Source organism: Pieris napi, chromosome 19 (assembly GCF_905475465.1).
Source record: "Pieris napi chromosome 19, ilPieNapi1.2, whole genome shotgun sequence".
Classification (NCBI taxonomy): Eukaryota; Metazoa; Arthropoda; class Insecta; order Lepidoptera; family Pieridae; genus Pieris; species Pieris napi.
Genome location: NC_062252.1, coordinates 1,352,033 through 1,376,191, shown reverse-complemented (window position 1 = coordinate 1,376,191; position 24,159 = coordinate 1,352,033). Strand labels below are relative to the sequence as shown.

The following is a 24,159-nucleotide window of genomic DNA, read 5'->3' as shown; positions in this document are numbered from 1 at the left end:
GCCAGGACTTTATCCAGAACGAACCGAACGGGCATCTTAATGCGTAAACTGTGTCAACGCTACATAGAAACATAGCGTGTGTCAGGCACAGAAGGCTGATCGCCTACTGTTACATTTTTTATCACGAAACAGATATAGACTGTAGTTTTACACTGGATCTCTTTCAGCTCCAGGCCAGCTCTTCCGACCGAAGTCCATATTGAAGAAGACAAATTCGTTTACCCTTACGCGAGGTCTGGCACCCCCCACGCCCCAATCTACGTTGCCACACCCCTCTGTATACACTACTGTTACTGGCGCTGAAACCAGGTAATACAATTTATAATTTACACTTACTTCAAGAGTTCTATTCTTATTTATAAAAAAATATGAAAAATTAAGTGTTATTGAGTAATCTGTGTAAAACAAGGCATTAATTTAATAAAGCATTTTTAAGCTGCATTAATTTATCCAACAATTCATAGTTAACAATATTGATTGTATACATCAGTCACAGAGAATGAATCGGAGCATGTAAATAATGTCAACGCCTATCTAACATTACTTGGAGGTTGATTTAGTCGCTTTTTTATTCTGAATCTATTAATTTCTAAACCACTATTTAAATAATAATAATTTTAAGTAACGTAATCTGATGCGAGCGATGAAGAAGTGAGACCGACCCCACCGTCCCCCTGCGCTGCAGAAAACCTTCACTCCTACGCATTACTTTATATTTTCAGCTTATTATACAAATTTGTCTAATTTAAAAATGAATTCGTGAATGAATGAACACGTCAAAAATTTTGTTTATTTTTTTTATTTATTTATTTTACAGAATAATATAATAAATCATGAAGTAGTACATTAGAATCTGTGGCGTGTACGTGTACGTGTTTATTGTACGTCAAAGTGACTGGTGCGACGCCATCTTCCCTAGAGAAGCGAAAAGAATTAAAAACAATTTGTATAGGTTTTATACTCACTAAAAAATAATCTGAAATGGTAAAGGTTTTAAAGGCCGCAACGCACCCACTAAAATAGGTGTCTATGTGCGGCAATTGCTGCCCTTTTTGGGCATCTCGTCGGCTCTGCCCCCTATGCTATAAAAAATGTTTTTTAATACTTGTCAAATAGCCTATTATAGACTGATTATTATAGACTATAAAATCTAATGATATATTTCAGAATACGTGCAGCATTCGAAGCCATCTTCAAGAGATCCACTCTTTTACCAGATGTGGAAGGTGGATTGTCAGACCAAATGGGAAGTTTGCAACGCAGTCCCTCTATTAACAAGAAAGTTCAGTTGGTAAGTACTTTGTGAAGAAATAACCTGCAAGTTATTTTATATTCCATAATACTAATATTACATATAAAGCAGTGTTATGCTAGGGTGAGATTCAATCATCAGGTCGTGCGTTTGAACACCGGGTAATCTTATCTAAGACAGAACAAGTAGACAAATGTGCTAATTATCTTCTCTTTTTTTGTTTTGTTTCTCTTTTTTTTAAACCTTTTATGCTGTTTAAGCCACTTGCTAAATATAAAGTAAATGTGCCAAAATTAGCCCTAACACTTAATATCATCAAACTGATTTTATTTATTTACAGCTTGTCCTTTGACAAAGGCCCCCTCAAAATTGTTCAAATCTTGGCGTTCTCTAGTGCTTCGAATCCACTATGGACCCGCTACCTTTCAAGCTACGGTTTCCTAGAAAAGCGGTGTCGTTAACTAACGGCCGTCATTTTACGGTTGTTGATAGGGGGCCGTCTTTACGGTGGCTTCCTAGAAAGTAGTGTGACCGTATTCAATCGTAGTCACTCAGTATTCACTCGAGCGTTAGTCGTCCACTGGTGAAAAATGGACGATTTGGACATAGCATTATTAGTATTTTTGGATGATTAAGAGTCATCAGAAGACGAAATTCCAATTTTCAGCTTCATCTGAGCTTGTCTGTACTCTTTGGATTTGATATTGTACAAAGCTTCATGATTTTTAACAAAATCAATTAATTGTTCGTCATTTCGCTCGTCCAAGCCATTGTATTAATTAAATATGCGCACCACTACATGCGAAAAACGTGACACTCAACGTTCTGTTATCGTTATGTTATTTATAGACAACGTATGGGTGACGTCACCCAACGTTACATTACGGCCGTTAGATAACGGTACCGCTTTTCCATAGCTTTAGCGGGATATAGCAGGATCTTTTTTATCTGCCTGCCTCACTGTCGTTTCCCTCATAAACTTTATAAATTTTACATAAGTGCTCTATAAATAATGTTAAAAACATTTTTTCTGATACTTAGCCTAGAGAACGTGTGTGCGACATGTCGCCCGAAGACCAGAAGGCTTGGGAGCAACTGGAGATGGCCAGAGAGATCGATTTTGATAAAATGTTGCAGATTGCTCGTAAACGGGATATGGTAAGTGAAGTCTAAGTAAAATTAAGGCTGTGTAGACAAAAAAAAAATATATTTTTTTTTATTTTATGTTGGGTGTTGTTACATGGTGGGGACGGGACCATTTATCTAGTTTGTACGTCTTGTTTTTTGTCATAGCATATGTTTTAGTCCTGAATATGTATTAAAAAAGATTTTTTATGCGCAGCCACTCCTACACATTTTTACATACGCGAACTTTCTCTTACAAATTTGTTCAATGTCAAATTTACCCAAAAATGCAGTCAAGATTATAATAATCAAAAATTCTACTTAAAGAAAAAAACTTGAATCCAAGTATAAGATTCAGAAATGAGACTCAACGCTAAGTCTAACTTCCGTACGCCAAAAATGTTTTGGGTTTTGACATGAGATATAAGTTTCTGTATGTACGCGATATTTACATTTGTTTTAAAATATTTCAGAACCCCGATGACACAGACTATGAAGACGAAACGCTTTATCTATGCCATATTGACCCTGCGCCATTCCAGCTCGTTGAACGGACATCCTTACTCAAAGTACGTTTTAAATGTTTTCTAGATAATTCCCCGACCATGTAGCCGTCGGAGATATTAAATAGCTTACGTAAATCGTCGACCCGGATGTTTAAACACTACTGCCTATTTCTTTTAACAACTTTTTGTATAACCTTTACAACAAATTTCAAAAATATGATTCTTAACCTAAAGTACGTAATTGAAAATTTAATATATTGGTATCTTATTTATATATTACTAGATATGCTCTGTAGTTCTCACATTATTAGATCGTAGCCCTATATTCTATAGTCTGAAGATTGACAGGGCAATTGGGTTTGATTGATAGGGAGACTTTTAATAAAGCAACATCATTACGAAAGTTCAATTTGTGATGAAATGTTCTTTTTGAAAAATATTTTGAAGAGATATATAAAAAATTTAAAAGGCGATATGGTAATTTATATCGACAAAGTTTTTCGTTAAATATATGATATATAAAAAAATTGCCTTATTAATAATGTTTTTATTCCATTTCTTAAATATATATTTTCAGGTACATTCATTATTCTCTACGCTGGGCGTAAGCAGAGCTTATGTGACGGCCATTGGACGACTTATAGGAGTTGTGTCGCTTAAAGAGGTTCGTTATAAACCAAATACAATAAAATAATAAACCGTATAGGAATTTTGGAGGGGGGGGGGGGGTCCTTTTATAAAACGTAACGATGCGGAGCGGGGATTGTACCTATTACGCGTTATTGTTAATATTATTTTCGACTTTCCAGTACTTTACACTACATATTGGGTACACAAAAACGTTACGGCGCGTTACATGGGGGGGTCAAAAATCTCCAAAAATTACGTGACGTAATACTTGAACGCTCCCATACTGATAACCTGACCTGCATATGATATTTTGAAATTTAATGTTTGAGACTGCATTTCGCAAGTATATGTCCACAAATGATACATATTAATCAGGTATATTCCAACTTAGAAAGTTTAAGTTTCTTCAAAATCGATTCAGTGATTCGATATAGCTATTAAATTTTATTCATATATTTTATGTTAAATATATAAACACGGAACAGTGTATGATAGGGAAGAGAAGAATAGATGAAATACACTATTAAAAAGAATAACTCAGATGAAACTAACCACAATGAAAATAAATAAACTTAAGTGGAAATGGGCGGGGCACTTGACAAAAGGAATAGAAACGTGCTAAAGATAAATAATAAAAAGAGAGAAAGACAATTTAGAAGGTAGATAGAACAGCATGTGGTAATGGCAGAGAGTGGTAAGAGATGTCAGTGCAGACAGAAATTGCGGTATTTAGAGGAGGTCTTTGCCAAAAAAGTGCATATAGATATTTAGAAAGAATAATATGATAGAAATAGAAATATAAAGAATCTTAAATAAAAGGCTTTTATAAATTTTTTTAACACTTAAAAGTTGTGGTATTCCTCTGTATTGCATTTTTGGGTTAGATTAGCTACCTTAATTTTATTATGGCGCGTCTAAACGGGCCATGTTTTGCTGCAACTGATGGCTGCAACACTGTGGCCGGCAACATTGCAAACAATAGCAGCCACACTTTGCAATATTGCAGTAATGTCCCGGCCATATAGACAAACATGTTTTGTATAGCCACATATGGCCGATATTGCCCCGATGGGTGGCCGGACGATCGCTAGGCTATCGAATTCAACTGCAATATTGCACAGCCAGTTCTATTGCTGTTTCAGTCACTCTCTTTGTTATGGCACAGTGTATCCTTTTCTACGCGACATGACGTTTGCTATGAGTGAAGTGTGCCTGTTGCTATATTCTGTGTTTTGCGATCAGCTGTATTTGACGTTAGATTACTATAGTCCTTTTCATGAAAGAAGTCCCCCAGACGCGGCGCTGCAATCGCATGACGTAATGTTGCCATTTATGAGTAAAGAATTTACCTATTTTATTTTATCAAATAATACTATTTTCTGCATACTTAGATGAAACAATATTTCTGTTATGTAAAAAGTATATTTTTATTTACTTATTTTAGCGGTGTTCTACCTATTTACAGGGAAAAGATGAGATAATAGGGTAAAGAAAAACAATACAATTTTTTGTTCAGAGTTTTAATGCATAATTGTTGGGTTACAATTTTTTTCCAAATACACGCCGCTGTTATACCTTCGTTGGTAATTCTTGTTACAGTTTTCTCTGACACACCTGCAATTAAATTATGAAAATTTAAAAATAATAGTAACTTTAAGTTTATAATGCTTATGTAATATGTAATATATGTTTTAATTTCAGTTACCTAGTTTCATCACGTTATGTATTTGTTCAATTTTGTCGCAAAAACGAATTTATATCATAAAAGTCCCATCAATACAGCAAAAAAAAATTAAATGGCAACTCTAAAAAGTACCTGTTATGGCGGCAACTCTCTTCCGAACATTGTTTAGTGATATTAAAACACCTTGATTCTTATGTTCCGCTTCACAGAACTCTTTCACCTTTAATATCATTTCTCGAGCCGAACTTTTTACAACTTTTGGCATTGTAATCAATCTTTAAAATGCACTAAGCTAGTTAAAAATTCACAAAAATCTACCACAACAAACGAACTTGATAACATCGACTAATGACAACATTGCCGACCTGTCAAATTTAGTTCCAAAAATCACCGCGGGACTTCTTTCATGAAAAGCACTATACGTAAAAATTACTGCTTTTGACATTCTAAAGGGTTTTTCAACAAGAACTTTGTTTTCTAAAACAAAATAAAACAAAGAATTTAGAGGAAAATGAATAAAATTTTTATTGTATTACAAAGAGAAAAGTTTGGCAATTATGAATGAAAAATAATATCTGGCAAAAGTCCACCACGACCACGCTGACAGATGTTGATTCTTTCATCAAAATTTTTAATCACTTTTTGGCAAAATGGAGGGTCTATTTCGTTAATGACATCACGGATTTTGAGTTTTAAGGCTGCAATCGATTCGATTGGCTCCGTATAGACTCTGTCTTTAACATAGCCCCACAAAAAATAATCCAGTGGTGTTAAATCACACGATCTGGCTGGCCACTTAACAGCTGAATTTCGCGAAATTATGCGATCGGGAAATTTGGTTTGCAATAAATTGATCGTTTCATTGGCTGTGTGACATGTGGCACCGTCCTGTTGAAACCACATTTCAGTGATATCCATGTCATCAATAATAGGCCAAAATTTAGTGGTTAACATCTCGCGATACCGTGATCCATTGACTGTTACCGCATTTCCAGCCTCATCTTCGAAAAAAACGGCCCAATCACGCCTCCAGACCACATAGTGCACCACACAGTAACACGTTGAGTATGCAAAGCCTTCTCAATAATTGCTTTAGGATTTTCAGAAGCCCAAATGCGACAATTTTGCTTGTTGACGTACCCTGACAAATGAAAATGGGCTTCGTCTGAAAAAATGATTTTTTCAGAAAAACCAGCAGGTTGTTCCTGAATGAACTGAGCGAATCTGCGGCGATTTGAATGGTCGATCAGCTTTAATTCCTGCACCAGTTGAATCTTGTAAGGCTTCAAAGCCAAATCCTTTCGCAAAATTCGCCATGTTGTGCTTTTGGATAACCCCAATTGTTGAGAACGTCGTGAAATTGACAAATTTTGATCTTCTTCAACACTGTGGCTCACGGCGGCGATGTTTTCTGTTGAACGACCCGGTCGAACACGTGTTGGTGTTGGCACATTTTGTACCGAGCCTGTCGACTCAAATTTCGCGACCAAATTCTTAACAGCGGTCTCAGAAGGACGATTATGCTGGCCGAAAATATCACGAATTTTACGAAATGTAACTTTAACAGAACCACCATTTTTATAGTGGATTTGAATTATTTTAATGCGATTTTCGAGCGAAATTGAATTCATTGTAATAATTGCCAAAGCACCTGCTACGAATACCGCCAAAAACTAAATGTCAAAACTATCACGTTCTCGGTGTGGCCACAATTGAAAAACAAAGTTCTTGTTGAAATACCCTATAGTTCTTGAATAATTTATTATCAAGACTTATTTCTAGACTCAAATTGTCTACAGTTTCACGCCTATTTAAGTAAGGTCGAATGCACAATCTCTTCTTTTTCTTTTTTAAAACAATATAAGCTGCTGGGACAAGTGTGATTTCGTCAGCCATTGTTGCCGGTTTGTGTGGCCCGTTTAGGAGTCTGCATCATGGGCCATACTATTGCAGACATATTGCAACACATTGCCCAGCCATAGATTGTTCGGCCATCAGCTGCATTAAAATATTTTTCTAATGGCCGGACAATTAGTTGCCAACAGTGCAGGCATCAATTGCAGCAAAACATGGCCCGTTTAGACGCGCCATTATAAACATGTAATCACATTAAAAAAATAGTTTTGAAAAAATAATTAAAATTTCTTGCATCTTAAAATCGTTATATTATATAGAAACGAACGTTTTCATCGTGCGTTATACAAAATCTGTATCATATAATCTTCAATTATATTTCCTTTATAGAGTAATTACATCAATATTTAATATGTTTAGGACATTTAAATTTATATAAATATCTTATGTTTCAGCTACGCAAAGCAATAGAAGACGTCAACTCTGGCGCGTTAACACCGGCCAATCGGCCATCACCGCCTACCAGTCCATCACCGGTGATGATCAAAGTGCAGTCACTGGAACCAGCACCGCCAAGTGATAGTGACACAGCGAGACTCACGAAATCATGAAAATAATTTATTGTAAGTTAACTTAACTTACCTCAAACTTGGCTTAAACTTACTCTAATTTACCTCAAATTTTACTATCATAAATGTTTACTTCTGCTCAAAACTTAAGTATTACTTATCTTGCAACATAAATAAAGTTTTTATATTATCGTCGACGCATTAGTTAGAGCAGTTTTGTCCTAGTGGCTTCAGCGTGCGACTCTCATCCCTAAGGTCGTAGGTTCGATCCCCGGCTGTGCACCTATGGACTTCTTTCTATGTGCGCATTTAACATTTGCTCGAACGGTGAAGGAAAGCATCGTGAGGAAACCGACATGTCTTAGACCCAAAAAGTCGGCGTGTATCAGGCACTGAAGGCTGATCACCTACTTGCCGATATAAACAGATTCAGTAATCTGAGGCCCAGACCTAAAAGAGGTTATAGCGCCACTGATTATTATTATAGTCGACGCATTATAAACTGAGGCTTCGGGTTATAATAATAGAGTTGTAGTGATGTGCGTAAGAATTTCTCGGGGTTAGTTTACAATTCCATTCAAAACAGAAACACGTGAATTGCAGCCCGCGCTTGAGGGTTAGTGACTATTTCTTGAAAACCACGTTAATAAATAAATTCTACATTGTGCGTGCGCAACAGAAAAGAGTGTGTGTACTTATGTACACGCATTAGAAGTTATACTTCTTTGGCGTATGGAAAAACAAAACGAAAAAAATATATTTTTTAGATAATAATGTAATAATTTTTAATTAACGATGTAAATAAATTATACATACCGACAATTAACCTCAAATCTATAAATGCACTCAAAACAGTTTATTCAAATCAGTTTTTCACTAATATTCAATATATATAGATAAACTAATAAATAATAAATTATTAGTAAATACTATCACCGTCGTATATGAAATTGATTTAATAACACCAAAATAATATTTATTTATTCACACTGTTTAATTGTACTGTTACGAACATTATTATCGAATTTCATGCCACCTAGAACTAACTTTACGATGTAGAATTTAGGTATCGGTGTGCGCGCGCATCGTAAAAATTCACTCTCATCATTTTTCTCCATCGCGCCAAAACAAGTATAACTTCAAAAAACAACAACCCTTACTCGTAACGACCAATCAGGAGTCAGAGTGCGTGCGCAGGTAGCTAAGTATCGATAACGGGTTGCGTGCACATTCCTACTGTCAGTGACATTTATTGCCCGACAACTTAGTTTAAAATGCGTCGTCTATATAATTAATTCATAATTAAATTCACCATAAATCCCGTTATTGCGTAATTTAATTAAATTAATGTCTCTAATTATGGGTTACACAATAACCATATATTTATCTTTTCAGAAATGGACAAAGTGTCGCAAATTCATACAAACAGTATTATTGATAGTCTTTTTCTAATACGGTGCTTTCATTAGATATTTATTAAATATTCAACCGTTCGATTAGTTTTACATAGGTAGGTATTAGGTATTTGTGTCGAACGGTATATTGGCAGCATTTAAAATATAAAATTCAGTTAATAAATGGTTGTGCAAATTATTCTTGCATTTGCATAAACAAGCCGTTACATATACAGTGGTACCTCGAAATACAAGTTTAATTCGTTCCGTAACTTTGATCGTATGTCATATTGCTTGTATCTCAAAGAAATGTTACCCATTGGAATTAATTGAAATGCCAATACGTACCAGCATCCAAAATACCACCGTAGTTGATTTAGTAAAGTGTTTTTGAATATGAAAATGATTTTACGCTTTAAAATAGTAACATAATCTTCAAGTATTAATGAGCAGATTTAATGCAATTTATATAGCAAAGCTCTGAAAAATAATAGTACATAAACGTATTAATTTTTTATAGGAATCCTCGAAAATGCATTTCGTTTTCAAGCATAGACAATGTGTGGGTAATGTGGGAAAAAAAGTAAATAATTACTGTTGACGTAATCACCAAATAAGAAAATCAAATATGCGTGTCTTTTTGGGCTTTAATGGGCGTTCCGTAGGGTCATAAAAAATAAAAAAATATGTTAGGGCCGGATTATCAAGGTACCACTGTAATATGGAAGCATTATTTATATTTTTTAACATTCTTAAAATGTTAGTATAGGTAGAGCTAAATCCAATATTTAAACGGCTTGTAGTATAAACATTTCCAAGGCTTGTGATCATAATAATCATTCCAAAACATTTAGTCGATAAGTAAACAATGCAATGAGTCAATTTTAGGTAGATCTTATACAAATTGTGTGTTAACTGTGTATGCTTAAGCATATAAAAACTATTCGAATGGCACAATTCAAATAGTTTTTATATGCTTAAATAAAAACTATTTGAATTGTGCCATTCCTTCGCGATACGAACTATTTTACGATTATAGTGAAATGTATAGACTATATAGGTATATATGGTGCTAATTTTGTTGTTTAATATTTGCTTCTTTTGTTGTAAACATTTTTGTTACCAAGGTACTACAGTACATGGAAAAATTCGTATGGCACTTTTATACAAATTAAAAAACTGTGTCATTTTATGTAAACAGTTTTATTCCAATATAGCATTGTAACCGTAAAATAACCCGAAAATCATATTATATGCATATAATTTTTTGGTTATTTAATTATTTATGTATATTTTGTATATTTACAAAAAATACATACACTATCCTTACTGTACTAAACCAATAATGTACAAAATTAAATATAATAAAATATACACAATATCGCTACTGTGAACTCACTCTGCAAAAAAAGATGTCGATAGTGTCGGCAGCATTCAGTATGCGCAACGCCTTTGTAATATGTGCAACAGACTGGTCCTGACCCTTGGTACAGATACCGGCAAACATCTTGAACATAAAACAAGGGAGTGGGGAAAGTTTGCGCAGCGCGGAACACAAGCGTCAACTGATTTACCAATCACGTGAGCCGCGCACCACCGCCCTCTCTCCCAGTGATACCTAAAATCGCTTCTGCGCAGGCAAGGACATTTGTTCAAGATGTTTGCCGGTATCTGTATTATAGTATATAGATCTTATATTTTAAAATAAGGCTGCTAAATTTGAGATTTTTAGGTAAGAATGTTAGTGTTTTCGGATTAGCACCAAGAGACGTATATGTATATATTTGCTTATATTGGCTTATTGCCATTTCTTTACGCTTTACATTATTTGGCTGGCGAAATATTTATTACAATAGTGTCGCAAAAAAATTAAGGCGCTTTTTGTCTTCGAGTGTCTAGTCTTTATATGAAGTATTTATATACAGGTGGTCCAACTAGTGACGTCAATAAAAAAATTTTAGATTCTTCACACCTGGGAGTGTACGAAAATAGCCTTTGTATGTTCCGCGATACATTACATACGGCAGAAAACATTCAAAAAACACAACAAAAATTATAACTCGAAAACTACAAAAAAAGGTCGTCACTAGTTGTACCATCATGTATAGGAAGGATCCTAATATTATCTTAGACCCGAATATTATCTTAAACCAGACCATATAATATTCCAGAAAACGTAATGTTTTTTTATCTACTACATTTAAAGGTATTAGTTTTGATTTGTTGTACTGTAAAGTATTTTCAAGTAAATGTTGTTTTGATTATTTATCACTTCACACAATGTTCCACAACTGAGCGTTATTTAAACCGGCTGCCCACTGAAGTATTTCCGAACCCATTCGACTTATGGTCCTTCAAAACAGCGTACCAATTCTAAAAGGCCTACGCACTCGCGAGCTCTCTGGCATTGAAAGTGTTCTATAAACTATTACTAATCATATTAAGAATTGCAAATATTTTCAAATCACGTCAGCCAAAACATAGTTGTAAGTATAGATTGTTTAATTTGATGCATTTTGTGATATGTTGCTTTTAATAAAGTGTTGTACGTTTGCCAGTTTTTTATTTATATTTAACCCTTCCTTAATCCCATAAGTCAAGGGTCTTGTTATATAATTTTTTGGATTATTATAAAGTATTTGTATCAAAAAAGGGTGCGTGTACTTATGTACGCGCGTAAGAACTTATACTTCTTTGGCATTATTAAAAATAGTTTTTGATTGCATGCAAATAATTAATTACAATTAAATAATCAAAGACTGGAAAAGGAGTCATTATAGTCAATAAAGTTCAGTTTACATTTGAAAAATTAAATACATAAATATTATTATTCTCTTACATTAAGTGTAACATAAATTCAATTATTATTCGAATATTGTTTTTGAATTATGTCCAATGCCGTAGCATCTTCCGTGGGCAACTTCATTCTGTTAATTTTGTGTCACGGTGCGCGCGCATCGTAAAATTTTTCATAACGCGCCTAAAAAAGTAAAACTTCAAAAAATAGTTTTGCGGCTAACATTTTACATCGGAATATTTTACTCAGTCAGAGTTTAATTCAAAGACATCTCTCAAGAATGAATATAACAATTAGATTGCGCATACCAGGTTCTATAGGATTCGTCTGCTCTATGAATGAAAGATTTTTTCATTGAATGAAAATAGTAAAATAGGTATCTATGTGTTCTCTCTCATTCTCTCATTTTCAGGCCTTACCTTACCAAATTCCACTATCATATGGGATAAAAATATTTTGCATAATGGTAAACATTTATTATTGGCAAATACTGTTAACAAATAGAAAATACATTGGGAAATTTGGCAAAGGAAAAAATACGCAGTAGGTACTTAACATTATTTATTCTCACTATTTACTTAGAGCTATAATACTAGATCGCTTACATAATATTTACAATTTTAATATTAAGTACAGATTTTGTAATCTAATTAATTAAATAATGTCAACCGCAGAAAATCCCCTAGGACTTAGTCTCTTTTCATCACAGCGTAAATACCATTTGACAGAAAGAGACGAAAGTGAATTAGATTTTATGAATGTTATTACTAAATTGTAAGTATTTAACGTAAACATTGATATAACTTGTACTAATTATTTCTGATTCACAAAATTCATTTATTGCATCACCTGACCGACTGAACTACAGATAATCAATATTACATAAACCAATTATTATTTACTTTGAAATAATGCTTACATAATTCCCAAATGGTCATTGTTAATATTATTTTACCTATAGCCTTAACAAATGTTTTGTCTTTATCACTCTCGTCACAAATAAATGTGACAAAATATTCTAATTTGGTTTTAGGTTATTTGGTATTCAGAAGCGTAAACGTCAAAATCCAATTCATTTTTTACTACAGGAGTTGCACTTAGCGCTAAGTCTTGTATAGTTCTTATGAATACGACCAATATTTTATTTTTTAGGAAGAGTACCTACATTTATTAAGTTAGGTTCTATTAGATTATATATAGATAAAATACTTCCTGTCCAAATTTGAAATAAATCGTCACCCAACATCACAACGTCATATCTGATATATAGATTTCATAACATTTCACGATTCTGAAATATTTTACCACGATTTGTCACGCAAAGATGTTTCATGTTTCCTTAGTAAATATACAACTCCACGTTATCTGTGCCATTTTAATATAGATTATTATCAAAATTCACATATTAAATCCATAATTCGTCGATTTAAATGACTTGACGAAATATATGTAACTTGTCAAATCAAACCAAATATTATCTATTTACTTATGAACATCAATTGAAGATCACCAGTTTCCAAAACAATAACGCACAAGCTTCGGTGGACTTATTGGATCATCATAATAATAACAAAGTTTCAGTTTACATATACGCGCCTACAGAATATGAGCTGCTAAGAGAATGACATTTTTGACATACGAATGTCACAAATCTCGACTGAGTCTATAGGTGATTTATAAGAACTTGTATATTGGATTGATATCTCGGTGTGATATCATATATGATATTTTAAATAAACATTTTAAGTAGATAAATAATAACTTTTGACAGATTAACTTACTCACGTATGCGATAAATCAAATTGCGTTGATATAACTAAGTCAAGGTTAAATTTATATCTAAAGAAATATTTACCTGACAGACGACATCGCAAGTAGAGACTTAAGTTAAGTTATAATTCCAGAGTCGGAATGCAAGATCTCAGAGTTGAAAGCACACGTCTAGGCACTATGCTAACACTTCTGCATAATATATAAATGTACTATTACTATTTGAAGATAACAGGTATGAGAAACCGTAAGCAAAAATGTTGTGTGTATTCAAATCTTTCAATTATTATAAATAAAATATTTAGCGAAATATTTTCTAAGTATCACTACATCACATAGTTTTCCTAAACGATATTAAATTAACTAGTTAAACCATTCAAAACCTAAATTACAATAACTTACACTTCATTCTAGTTAACCTAAGCAGGACTCACATTCATGCACAATTTTACATTTAAAACAACTATGTTACATGGACCACGCGATCTGTCCTTTCCCAGATTTTTCGTGTTAACAAAATGGCAACATTCGGGACCCTGAGGGACACCATGTGCATACCAATATAAAGTGCACCGTGACCAGACCTAGGCCTTTCATAACGTCGGGCATAAGTACAACCTTTCTAAAGACTGGAGTCATCCGTATGAATGATGATGTGTTGATTGAGTATTTTTAAATAAACGATAGTTACTTTACGTGGACATTTTGAGTATCACATACACCCACAAGATTCTACCACCATATTAGGAAGAGTCTTTTGTGTCACAGTGTTATTGGAATCCATGTAGAGTAATTGTAACGAACTAAACGTTGTTGGGGCACAGCACGGCTTGAACTCTGCCTTTTTATCGTTCGATACTGAATAGAAGTATTTCTGTAACAAAAAAATATTAAATTAGACAGGACAATAAAATAATAGCATGGCCGTGGCGCTGATTAAAAGTAGTACAGTGATAATCTTCTTATATATATTTTTATTAGTAATCATAATAATCAAGTGTACAGTATTTACAATTTTCTTAATCTTAAAATATATTTTACGACTAACGCCTTTCTCGAATACACTAGTGCTGTGCAATGGCGCAAGCGCAGGTATGCTGGCCCGAGAAGTTTTTTTTTATAATAAAGCCATGAAGTAGCGAAATTAAGTTCAAGTGTAAATGATAAATCACTTTTTTTGTAAAAGCTACGTGTTATGGTCATTTGACTGTTAACTTCTAAACAGGTCTGATCTGTCTACTCACCCTAATAATATTATGATGATAACTATCCGCTTTAGTTACAGCAGAAATTGGTAAACACGAGCCTTTGCAGAAGTAAGCGTGGTATCCAGCTGGACGTATGATCCAATCATCCCAACCCAGTTCCCGAAAGCTGACGTATAGGGGCTCTCGGCAACACTCATTGGTATTAGACCCACACTCTAGTGCGCGCCCCTGGCGTCGCTTACCAGCGTATTTAGTGTATAGAACTAAGAATGGACGGTGTTTCTCGTGGAAGGAGAGCGGTGCTCGGCGCAACTGCAATAAAGGTATCCCATTAAACAAAAGTTTTAAGTATAAGCTCTGCGTAGTAGTCAGTTTAAATAGCTTACGTTTTCAATGTTAATAATATTTAAAATTGTTATAGATTTTATTTACAAAAACTTGTCAACGCTCTGATACATTGATACATATTATGAAGAGAAAATAGAAGATATATAGGCAAACATAACCAACACGACGAGAAAAAAATACATAGGTTCAAAGATTAATAAAACTTAAGGAAAATTGATTACAAAATGTGAAGGGAGCAACTATGTACATCCAAACCTACATCGATTATCTGTATCTAGTTCACACGAAATTTAGTAATAAGATTAATTTAATTACGTAGTGTTTTACGCGGCGTTTTTTGCTAAGAAAAGTTCTATGTTAATTTAAAAGCATTTGTGAGCCTTTAGTTTTCCAAAAATAACAATTTTCTTGAAAAGAATCTCATATCAAAACCCCAAACTAACCTGACAAGTTCTGCACGCAACATGCAATGTATGAAGCCTCTCTCTGCCCTCCAACCAGACCCTGACAGCCCACGCCAGTTCCACACGCACCCAGCCCTCACCAATATCCGTCTCTTTGATGGCGATTGGCTTCGTCTTTTTGAATTGCTGCTGGCTATCCCAATGAGCTGCCTCCGATATTACAAAAGTCTGGTTGTATTCGTCGAAGGGGTCACGCTCCTAAAAAATATTTTCTGATTTAAGTTATTGAATTGAGGCCTAGGTCTTAAACACCTGTCTTGTGTATATATTTAAAAAAATGATTTCCTGAATGAATAATATATATAATAATTAATAAATTAAACCGATACCCTGAATATCTGTTCAAACGTCGGTAAAACAGTCTGGGCCGCTAGTTGGCGCTTGCTCTGTTTTATCGACAAGTTTCATTGTCTGTCATGGCGTAGTGTTTTTCAGAGTCGTGTTTATTTAAATCAAAAAAATATTTCTATACGAGAAAACCCGTTCCAATGTAATAAAAAACACAGTGTTTATTGTAAATGATTTGTACATACTAAAGTGCTCGAATAAAATTACGCCAAAGAAGTATAACTTCTAACGCGTGTACATGAACACACGTTTTTTTATTTTTCATAGAAAAGTAATATGTTATCCTTAACATGTATAATAGGTGCAAAGACCTGTTAACGATCAGCGTTGTGATTACCGCACCAGCGCAATTTGAAATATACAAGATTAACTAAGCGACAATCACTGTTTAATTTTATTTAGTTAAAATTGTAAGTACCTATTGGAGAAATATAAAAAAAACATACCTTATAAAACCATAGTTCAACAACAGTCACTTCTTCTGGTTCCACATCCGGCGGAAGTTCGAATTGTAAGCAGGTGAACGGATATCGGCCGGAAGTAAGACACTCCCCTGTAACAATGATATTACAATAAGTCAACAATTATCAATCGCTTTGTATGTAAAATATTCCAAGACAAATATAAAAAAGTGCGTGCATACAAAGTACACATGTCAGTGAAATTTCTTTGGCAAACTAATTTTTAACTCTTCTTCATATATTTATACAATTCTAAAACTTTAGATTTCTGAGACTCAGAGGGAGGGAAAAAGGAAGATGTGTTAGGAATTTAATGAATTTAATTGTCATTAAAATATTAAGTGTCGAAAATTAATAAAAATTAAAAAAAAAAAAAATTCTAAAAACAGGTGCCATTTTAATTTACAATTCGTCATTTGAGATTTCTATAAATTATTTTGCATAAAATATAAAATACGAATATTTCCTTTACGAAATTTTAATTTTAAAAATATATTTTTCACTTCAAAAATACTTTAACAAAGGATATTTTTATAGCTTAATAGAGATCATAAAATAACCCTTAATTTAAACTAAAGTCTCAAGGGCGATATTTTGTATTGTTTCGTAACAGAAGACTGTTCATTTACTTGCCATAAAAATCATTAAAACCGTTGATATATATATTAGTTTGGCAATGTTTATTTTGGAACATTGTACGGAGATAAACACAGTTTACACTAATAATGAGTTGTTTATAATCCACGCGGTCGGTTTTTAACATCTAACTTTTATTATTAAACAATATCACGTCTTGAACTCGTGCGCACGTTGACACTGATAACTTTATTGCGCCTATATAAATACGGAAGAAAAAGTAAACATGTAGTTCCCAGCATATATGTTGATAATTTACATACTGACGTTAAGTTTGCACATCCTGCAAATGGAAGGTTTGATGCAGGTTAGGGGGCGTCCATAAATTACGTGAGTTGTTTAAGGGGGGGAGGGGGTCGAGTCAAATCTCATTTAATCTTACGTTGGAGGGAGGGAGGGGTCTCGGCAAATATCACGCAATTTTTTTTCTGATTGAAAAAAAAATAGGAAAACGGTTGACCCTAAAGGCCATCTCTGCAACTTCCCGTTAACTCCATACCCAAACGCTCAACATTTCACTTATTTTGTTTTTAAGCTATTCGAGCTGAAAAGTACGAATTCTGTATTATATAATTAAACTCTCAGCAATATTGATTACTAGTCGCAAATAAAAGCACGAAGCATTTTTGTTTTTTTTTACGTAAGAAACCCACATTTTGTAAAACTCACGTGAGATTGAGGGATGGGGGAGGGGGTTGAATAAAATCTCACGACATCTCACCAGGGGGGGAGGGAGGTACAGAAAATTAAAAAAAACACCTCACGTAATTTACGGACGCCGGTAGTGGTCAAATTCAAAACCAATTTTATAACGAATATTTTGATTATTCGTAATAATACATTATGATAGAGCTAATTGCTGCTGAATACTTTTTTATTGCACGATTATATGAAACGTTTTATATAATAAGTGAGCAGTGGCCTAGTGGCTTCAGCGTGCGACTCTCATCCCTGAGGTTGTAGGTTTAATTCCCGGCTGTGCACCAATGGACTTTCTATCTATGTGCGCATTTAATATTCACTCGAACGGTGAAGAAAAACATCGTGAGAAAACCGGCTTGCCTTAGACCCAAAAAGTCGAAGGCGTGTGTCAGGCACAGGAGGCTGATCACCTACTTGTCTATTAGATTGACAAATGATCATAAAACAGATGCAGAAATCTGAAGCCCAGACCTAAAAAGGCAAATAATTTCGCGGTTTTTCTCTTAAACTCATCAAGGTATTAGACGCTCCATAAATCTAGAACGCACCTATGAACTCACAAATCGATTAAACGCATAACAGCTAGTCGCTTATCGGACGCGGCCTTTGCGACGCTCCTTGGTCCAATTAGTGAAGGGTCACTGTGTTCACAGACCCCTAATTAAGATCCGGATCGTATTGTAAAGTATTTATAGAGATAGTTGAATAAAACAAACACATATATATTGGAAAAAGGCTTCAATACTATGCTAACATATCGTAAAAACAATCGATTAAGAAAACACTTAGATGTATCTAATCTTTAAACGGCCGGCAACGCACTTACAAGCCCTTTGGCAATGTGAGTGTCTATGGGCGGTCACTCTTCTATAAATCAAATGTAGATTTTATATTCGGAGAATTTTAATTATGTAAGGTAGTTTAAAGGTTATTTTAGGTTCATTTTTGTCTCTGGTTTGACTTATTGGGACGGAACCTATTCCGAAGCCATCTGAAAATTACTTGGAAATCTATTAAGGTACATTTTTATACACAATACTAGATCTCACCCAAAGACTCGGGTATCTCTCGAAACATTAATGTATGTACATTTAAATTTAAAATAAACTTGTATTGAGGTTGAAGTTATTTGAGGCGTATTTAACTGACCATTAAGTTATCTTCGTCTATATAAAGAATATTAACCTTGAAGATAATATTAAAAAAAACACGGATTAAGTAATTAATATACTTAAGGCAATGAACTTGAGATAGAGCTAATGTTGTATAAAACGAAACTTAATTCTGACATCTCTTTATACGAAAACTCACCAGATTTAGTTAAAAAACAGCTCCCAAAAACGGCAATGATTTGTATGAAGTAGAAAAAGGCGTGCACGACGTCTATGAAGAATTATAATGTAAATTGTGAATACTTAATCTTTCGCAGCACGGGATAAAAAAAATTATTACTTACAATAAAAATATCTCAGCAACTTAACTTATATCGCATTTCATTCGTTTTAAGAATAGTTCAAAACGGCTTTTGCTTTCCTAACAAATGCAAGAAATGCAGTCAGGGAACATATTTTTTTAATGATAATTTCCAAAATTGTCAAATTGTAACAAAATTAGTTGTGTTTTAATTAAAAAAACTGTAAAAGTGGCGGAATTAAAAAATTCTTACAAAACTATTGAACCCGGATGAGTGTCAAAAATTAATTAGATAGTTTATCGTTATTTAGTGAAAATATAGTTAAGGTCAAAAATCAGCCTACTTGTTATCTCGTCTGTCGCGCACGCTTTATTAAGGTTGTCACTTATACCAAAACCAAAAGACCAATTTCATTAAACGCCTATGCTTGTGACGACCCTAAATAGAGGATAATTAAGAAAAATCAAATGTATTAAAGTTAGAATAAACAAAACATGTATATTGATAGTTTATTTTTTGTTTAAATATTTTTTATTGATATTTCTTACATTAATTATTTAAAAATTATAAACACATTTTAAATAAAGATAATCATCATAATATTAACAAATAAAAAAAAATGTATGTGACAGGCACTTGTTGGCAAATGTAACTAAAATAGAAAATAAAAATAAAATATAAATTAAAAAAATACAGAAACTTATGAAACATCAATTTCAAAGTGTGAAGCAACTATGAATATCCAGACTTAGCTCAAATAAAATTGAACTCAAATGTCACCATTGACAACCCTACAAATTCCACAGATACGTCACTCCTCGACTGCGTGATCACTACCTCAAGCTACGTGTTAGATAACTTTTGCATTGTCGACGTGTCACGCGCGCTATGACGAGACATGTTCCGACATACGTCACCATCACAAGCGTCATTTCAGCTTAAGTGCTAATTTATACCATTTATATTCAGTAGTTTATTCAGTTTTCACAGCATTTAACTGCGTAATAAACATTGTCTCTGCGATAGACATTTTCAAATAAATTATATTTTCCTGTCAAATACGGTTTTAAACTTTAAAAAAAAGATTTTTAAGTCAATGTCACCCATGATAAAGCCGTTGTTAAGGGCAGTGTCATCTACTGCCATAAAGTTACTATACGATTATATGACGATTTTTCAAAACTTAGAAATATGTAAAAGATTTTTTTTTATTTTGGCATAAAGTGAACACGCGTCTTGCCTGTAAAATTGAACTTTAAATCGTAGGGTGAACGTGTAGATAGCCATATACTCGGATGTTCATAATCATGTGTGTAGCACGCGTTTTATAACTATCATCAATTTGATAAAAACTCTCATTAATAGATCGGTGTGGGGTCAATAGTTCATATAATAATTGGTTTTTTAATTGCTCACATTTCGCTCCATTTTGATAACGAAAGATCCGTCTCCAAACCTATGCTCAAAATGACACGAAATATAATTTTATTGTCCAGGTAACGGTAGAGGTATGTGGCATTCGATTAAGCCTAGGCACTCTGCTTCTCTGAGCTGCACTCACTAAAACCACTTAAGGGGCTTGGGGCAAAATCACTCTTCGACAGTCGTAAACGAATTTCTATGAAAACGATCACGTGACAAAGCGTGAGCTAATGTCATTCCCTACAAATTCGCTTAGCTTTATTGGGCCACGCCTGTCGAAAGGTGATTTTGTCTCAAGCCCCAGTTAGTCCAACATGCCATCAAAGAGGCCCTTGGAGTTACTTTCGGATTTTTACAGGACGATATGTTGTACCTAACTCACTTTGAAATCCAATCTTATTAATATTGACTATAATTCGAAGACAAGGTTGAGATTTCTCTTTCTCTAGCCGAGTAAAGTAACCTATCAAAAGCTCATAATATTTAAACTGATGAGAGAATTGAGATGGGTGAAATGATGAGATTTTGGCCTTCCAAAATATTTTCTATTAAAATTCCTTATAAATTTTAATCTTTATGTATTGCTAACAAGTTGAAGTACAATTACTCTAACTGTAATAGATAACAAATGATAAAAATCGGATTCTGAGCACGCGCTTACACATGGTAGTTGTGTGACCATATTTGACCCATATTATCTATCGGGACAAATTTTTATTGTATTAATTAAACTACTATTAGATAAAATAATAAAACATTTGTACGTATAACAATAATGGCCTATATTTTAACATGGTTAATAACTTTAAAAAATATTTTATTTTGCTTAAAACATATAGTTATAAAAATATAGGATTAACAGAAAAATTATAAAAATAGTTGAACGCGTAAACTGTCGTTAAAAATATAATATATATTTAACGAAAACGAAATATATAATATGAAATATATAAAACGTTAAATATATAATATATATTTAACGTTTTGATTATTTAAAATTATTTGGTTCAAAGTACAGCTAAAAATATAAACAAAGTTCAAAAATGCAGAGTCTGTAAGAAATTCGCGTGTTCAAAAGTCCATAGTTCAGTAACAAGTGAATGTAGTAAATTAATTGTTACATCAGAACACATGACCATTTCTAGGTTAATATAAAAAGAAAATGTTATACGCGTATAACAATTAGCGCATCTGTGACCCGGTTTACAAAGGAATTTGTCTTTAGTGTTGTTATTAATTCCAGGAGAATTTTCTTAGTTATGAACGTGCTAAACCAAACCGTGGTTAATTTTTGTGCCAAATATATTATACAATTCAAATAGTAAGTTTATAAGGTTTTTCGCCTAAATGTAGTGATAAATTGTTACACATCTACATGTGTAACAATTTATCACTGATGAATATCAATATTTAAAAAAAGAAGATTTAATTAGAAATTTGCATTTACTACCAGTCCCCAAATCAGAATCTGGTAAGAATCATTCTTCCACTCTTTTAATCGCCAAGTTTTTGGTTTACTAGGAAATCGTAAGGAATCGCAACCATTGTGACCATGCTTGCGCTATGCCATTTGACATATCGTCATAATAGAAGCACGCACTTAAATTCTTATGGACTTGAACAATATCTTATATGATATTGGGCTATTTGTAATTAAAATAAATAATAATTGTAGTTAAACAAACAGTTTTAAGTAGATATATTAATTATTGTAACCAAAAAAAACCTATAAACTTTTTTTATTTTATTTTAGAATATTTTTAGTAATTTGAACCTCATTTTGATCGTTTTAACCTTATATCATTAAAATGAAACAATAAACTACCTGTCAAGACACAAATGTCAGTCAAATATAAATAATGATTTGAAAAGAATCTACTATAATCGTAGAGGACCTACGAGTCTGCGTAGAGCTTCAAGCGGAAGTGCTACGCCTCGTAGCCTAGTAAATTTTTCTTATATATTTTGGGAATGTTTTACTAAGGGAACTGAAATTATAAAATAGCAAATTGGATCCTGAATGTGAAATATTCCATCCACCCAATTCCGAATATACAATATAATTAGTGAAACTGTTAGATTTTATAATATATAATCATATAATATACAATCATAGATATAGTTATGTTTAATATATAATCCGATAATAAACAGTAATTAGATAATATAATCTCATGCTTCCTATTATGATATATTAGTATAAGATAAATACTATAATAATGCTTTTATTAGATAAGAATTAAGATAAGCACACTAGAGGTATTATTCATAATTACTATTAGACTATTATCTTTATGGAATAATTAGTCAAATTCTTAGCAATAATAATAATAATAATACAGATTAAATACGCAGATTTTGACTCTATTTATAAATTTGCATATATTAAAAAAATAACCATATATTGTGTTTAGGTATTTAAAGTACTTAATTACTATTCGTTTATATCTTTGCATATTCTCTAATATTGAATGAAACGAGAGTTTCATAAAATATCTTAAAAACTCAAATTTTTACCTTCAACTGGAAATATAATCTTCTGCTCAGTTCTTCCATAATAATCGTCAAATTCTGGTGGTTTATCTGTACCATGACTTAACGTCTGCCCTTGGGCAACCGGCATCGGCAGACTATTCACCGGCACAGCCACAGCTGGCTTCTTATTTAGCCTCAGTTTCTTGAGAATCTGCTGCTTGATGAACTGGATCCTGGCCTCCGTTAGTTCAGTGATACTTAGGTCCCCTTTCGCACAGTTCCCACACGTCCCCATCTCCCCCCACGTTATGCTTAAGCTGACTAGAACAAAAAACACGGTTGCACGGTTCATCGCGGCAATTTCCTTCGTCTAAGACAATTGAAATATGAAAGAAGATCTAGAAACATGCGTGCGGTGTAACGTACGGTACGCGACTGAACGCGCTCGCGCTCTCTGCGTATATATATACAGATACAGATTTTCCCAAGTCCAAAGGGGTGTTCCGTAAAATTTAACGATAAGAACATTCTTCTTAGCTTGAGGTCACAGATAGTAAGTACAGCTCATGGACAATGGACTGTAGATACCAGAACAAATTATTTAGCTGCGTTGTTTTGTTTTATTGACCTGAGAGGTAATACGATTTAATTAGTTTAGCGGTAAGAGGTCGCTAGAGATTTATGATTCTGTTGCTAAATCAAAAACTTACACGTTACCGCGAGGAAATATGACGCAACTTTTTTGTAAATTGATTGATTTATTACATGGCAGATTACATTAACTAAACTTTTTAAATATATGTATCTTCACTTTGATATCAAAAAAGCCTTATTTTGGAGATTTAGAGTTTACAGGTTATATACTGCCAATTCAATAAACTAAAAAATTGGTTCTTCGTTTGTCCGGATTAAAAATAATACAAAAATATGCCCAATCCGAATACACATGTGCTTATATAAAGATATGCAAAGGCCAAAGAGAGACCCAGTTCCTGGCTATTGCCTTCTAAATTTCGCCGTTCATTAACCTAAGATAAAAGTTCAAATTGTTGCGAAGTTAATAAAACATAAGAAAGTTATTAATTATTATCATCACATGA

At 33.3% G+C, this 24,159-nt stretch overlaps 2 protein-coding genes across 3 annotated transcripts in view; one reads left to right on the top strand and one right to left on the bottom strand.

Annotated features, from left to right (window-relative positions):
* The window catches only part of LOC125059150 (chloride channel protein 2), a 73,482-nt gene extending 62,618 nt beyond the window's left edge, over positions 1 to 10,864 (top strand). For both annotated transcript variants that reach the window (XM_047663422.1, XM_047663421.1), the window contains exons 18-24: positions 168 to 309; positions 1,168 to 1,291; positions 2,294 to 2,410; positions 2,851 to 2,946; positions 3,461 to 3,547; positions 7,507 to 7,674; positions 9,016 to 10,864. In XM_047663422.1, the coding sequence (XP_047519378.1) occupies positions 168 to 309; positions 1,168 to 1,291; positions 2,294 to 2,410; positions 2,851 to 2,946; positions 3,461 to 3,547; positions 7,507 to 7,662 (722 nt within the window). In that variant the 3' untranslated portion in view covers positions 7,663 to 7,674; positions 9,016 to 10,864. The remainder of the gene's footprint in view (positions 1 to 167; positions 310 to 1,167; positions 1,292 to 2,293; positions 2,411 to 2,850; positions 2,947 to 3,460; positions 3,548 to 7,506; positions 7,675 to 9,015) is intronic.
* Positions 10,865 to 12,359: 1,495 nt separating this feature from the next.
* LOC125059379 (inhibin beta B chain) lies at positions 12,360 to 23,513 on the bottom strand. The gene is made up of 5 exons (XM_047663783.1): positions 23,102 to 23,513; positions 16,396 to 16,502; positions 15,581 to 15,799; positions 14,826 to 15,101; positions 12,360 to 14,455 (listed from the first exon to the last, which is right to left on the bottom strand). The coding sequence occupies exons 1-5, from the start codon at positions 23,409 to 23,411 to the stop codon at positions 14,294 to 14,296; spliced, it is 1,074 nt and encodes a 357-aa protein (XP_047519739.1). The 5' UTR covers positions 23,412 to 23,513; the 3' UTR covers positions 12,360 to 14,293.
* Between the last annotated feature and the right edge of the window lie 646 nt (positions 23,514 to 24,159).

Bases quoted from the DNA above. Each gene is read 5' to 3' on its own strand.
- LOC125059379 (XM_047663783.1), bottom strand. From the start codon at position 23,411: ATGAACCGTGCAACCGTGTTTTTTGTTCTAGTCAGCTTAAGCATAACG. The intron at 16,503-23,101 runs GTAAAAATTTGA...TCATTGTTACAG, and splicing joins GATTATATTTCCAGTTGAAG to GGGAGTGTCTTACTTCCGGC. The intron at 15,800-16,395 runs GTATGTTTTTTT...AATATTTTTTAG, and splicing joins TTGAACTATGGTTTTATAAG to GAGCGTGACCCCTTCGACGA.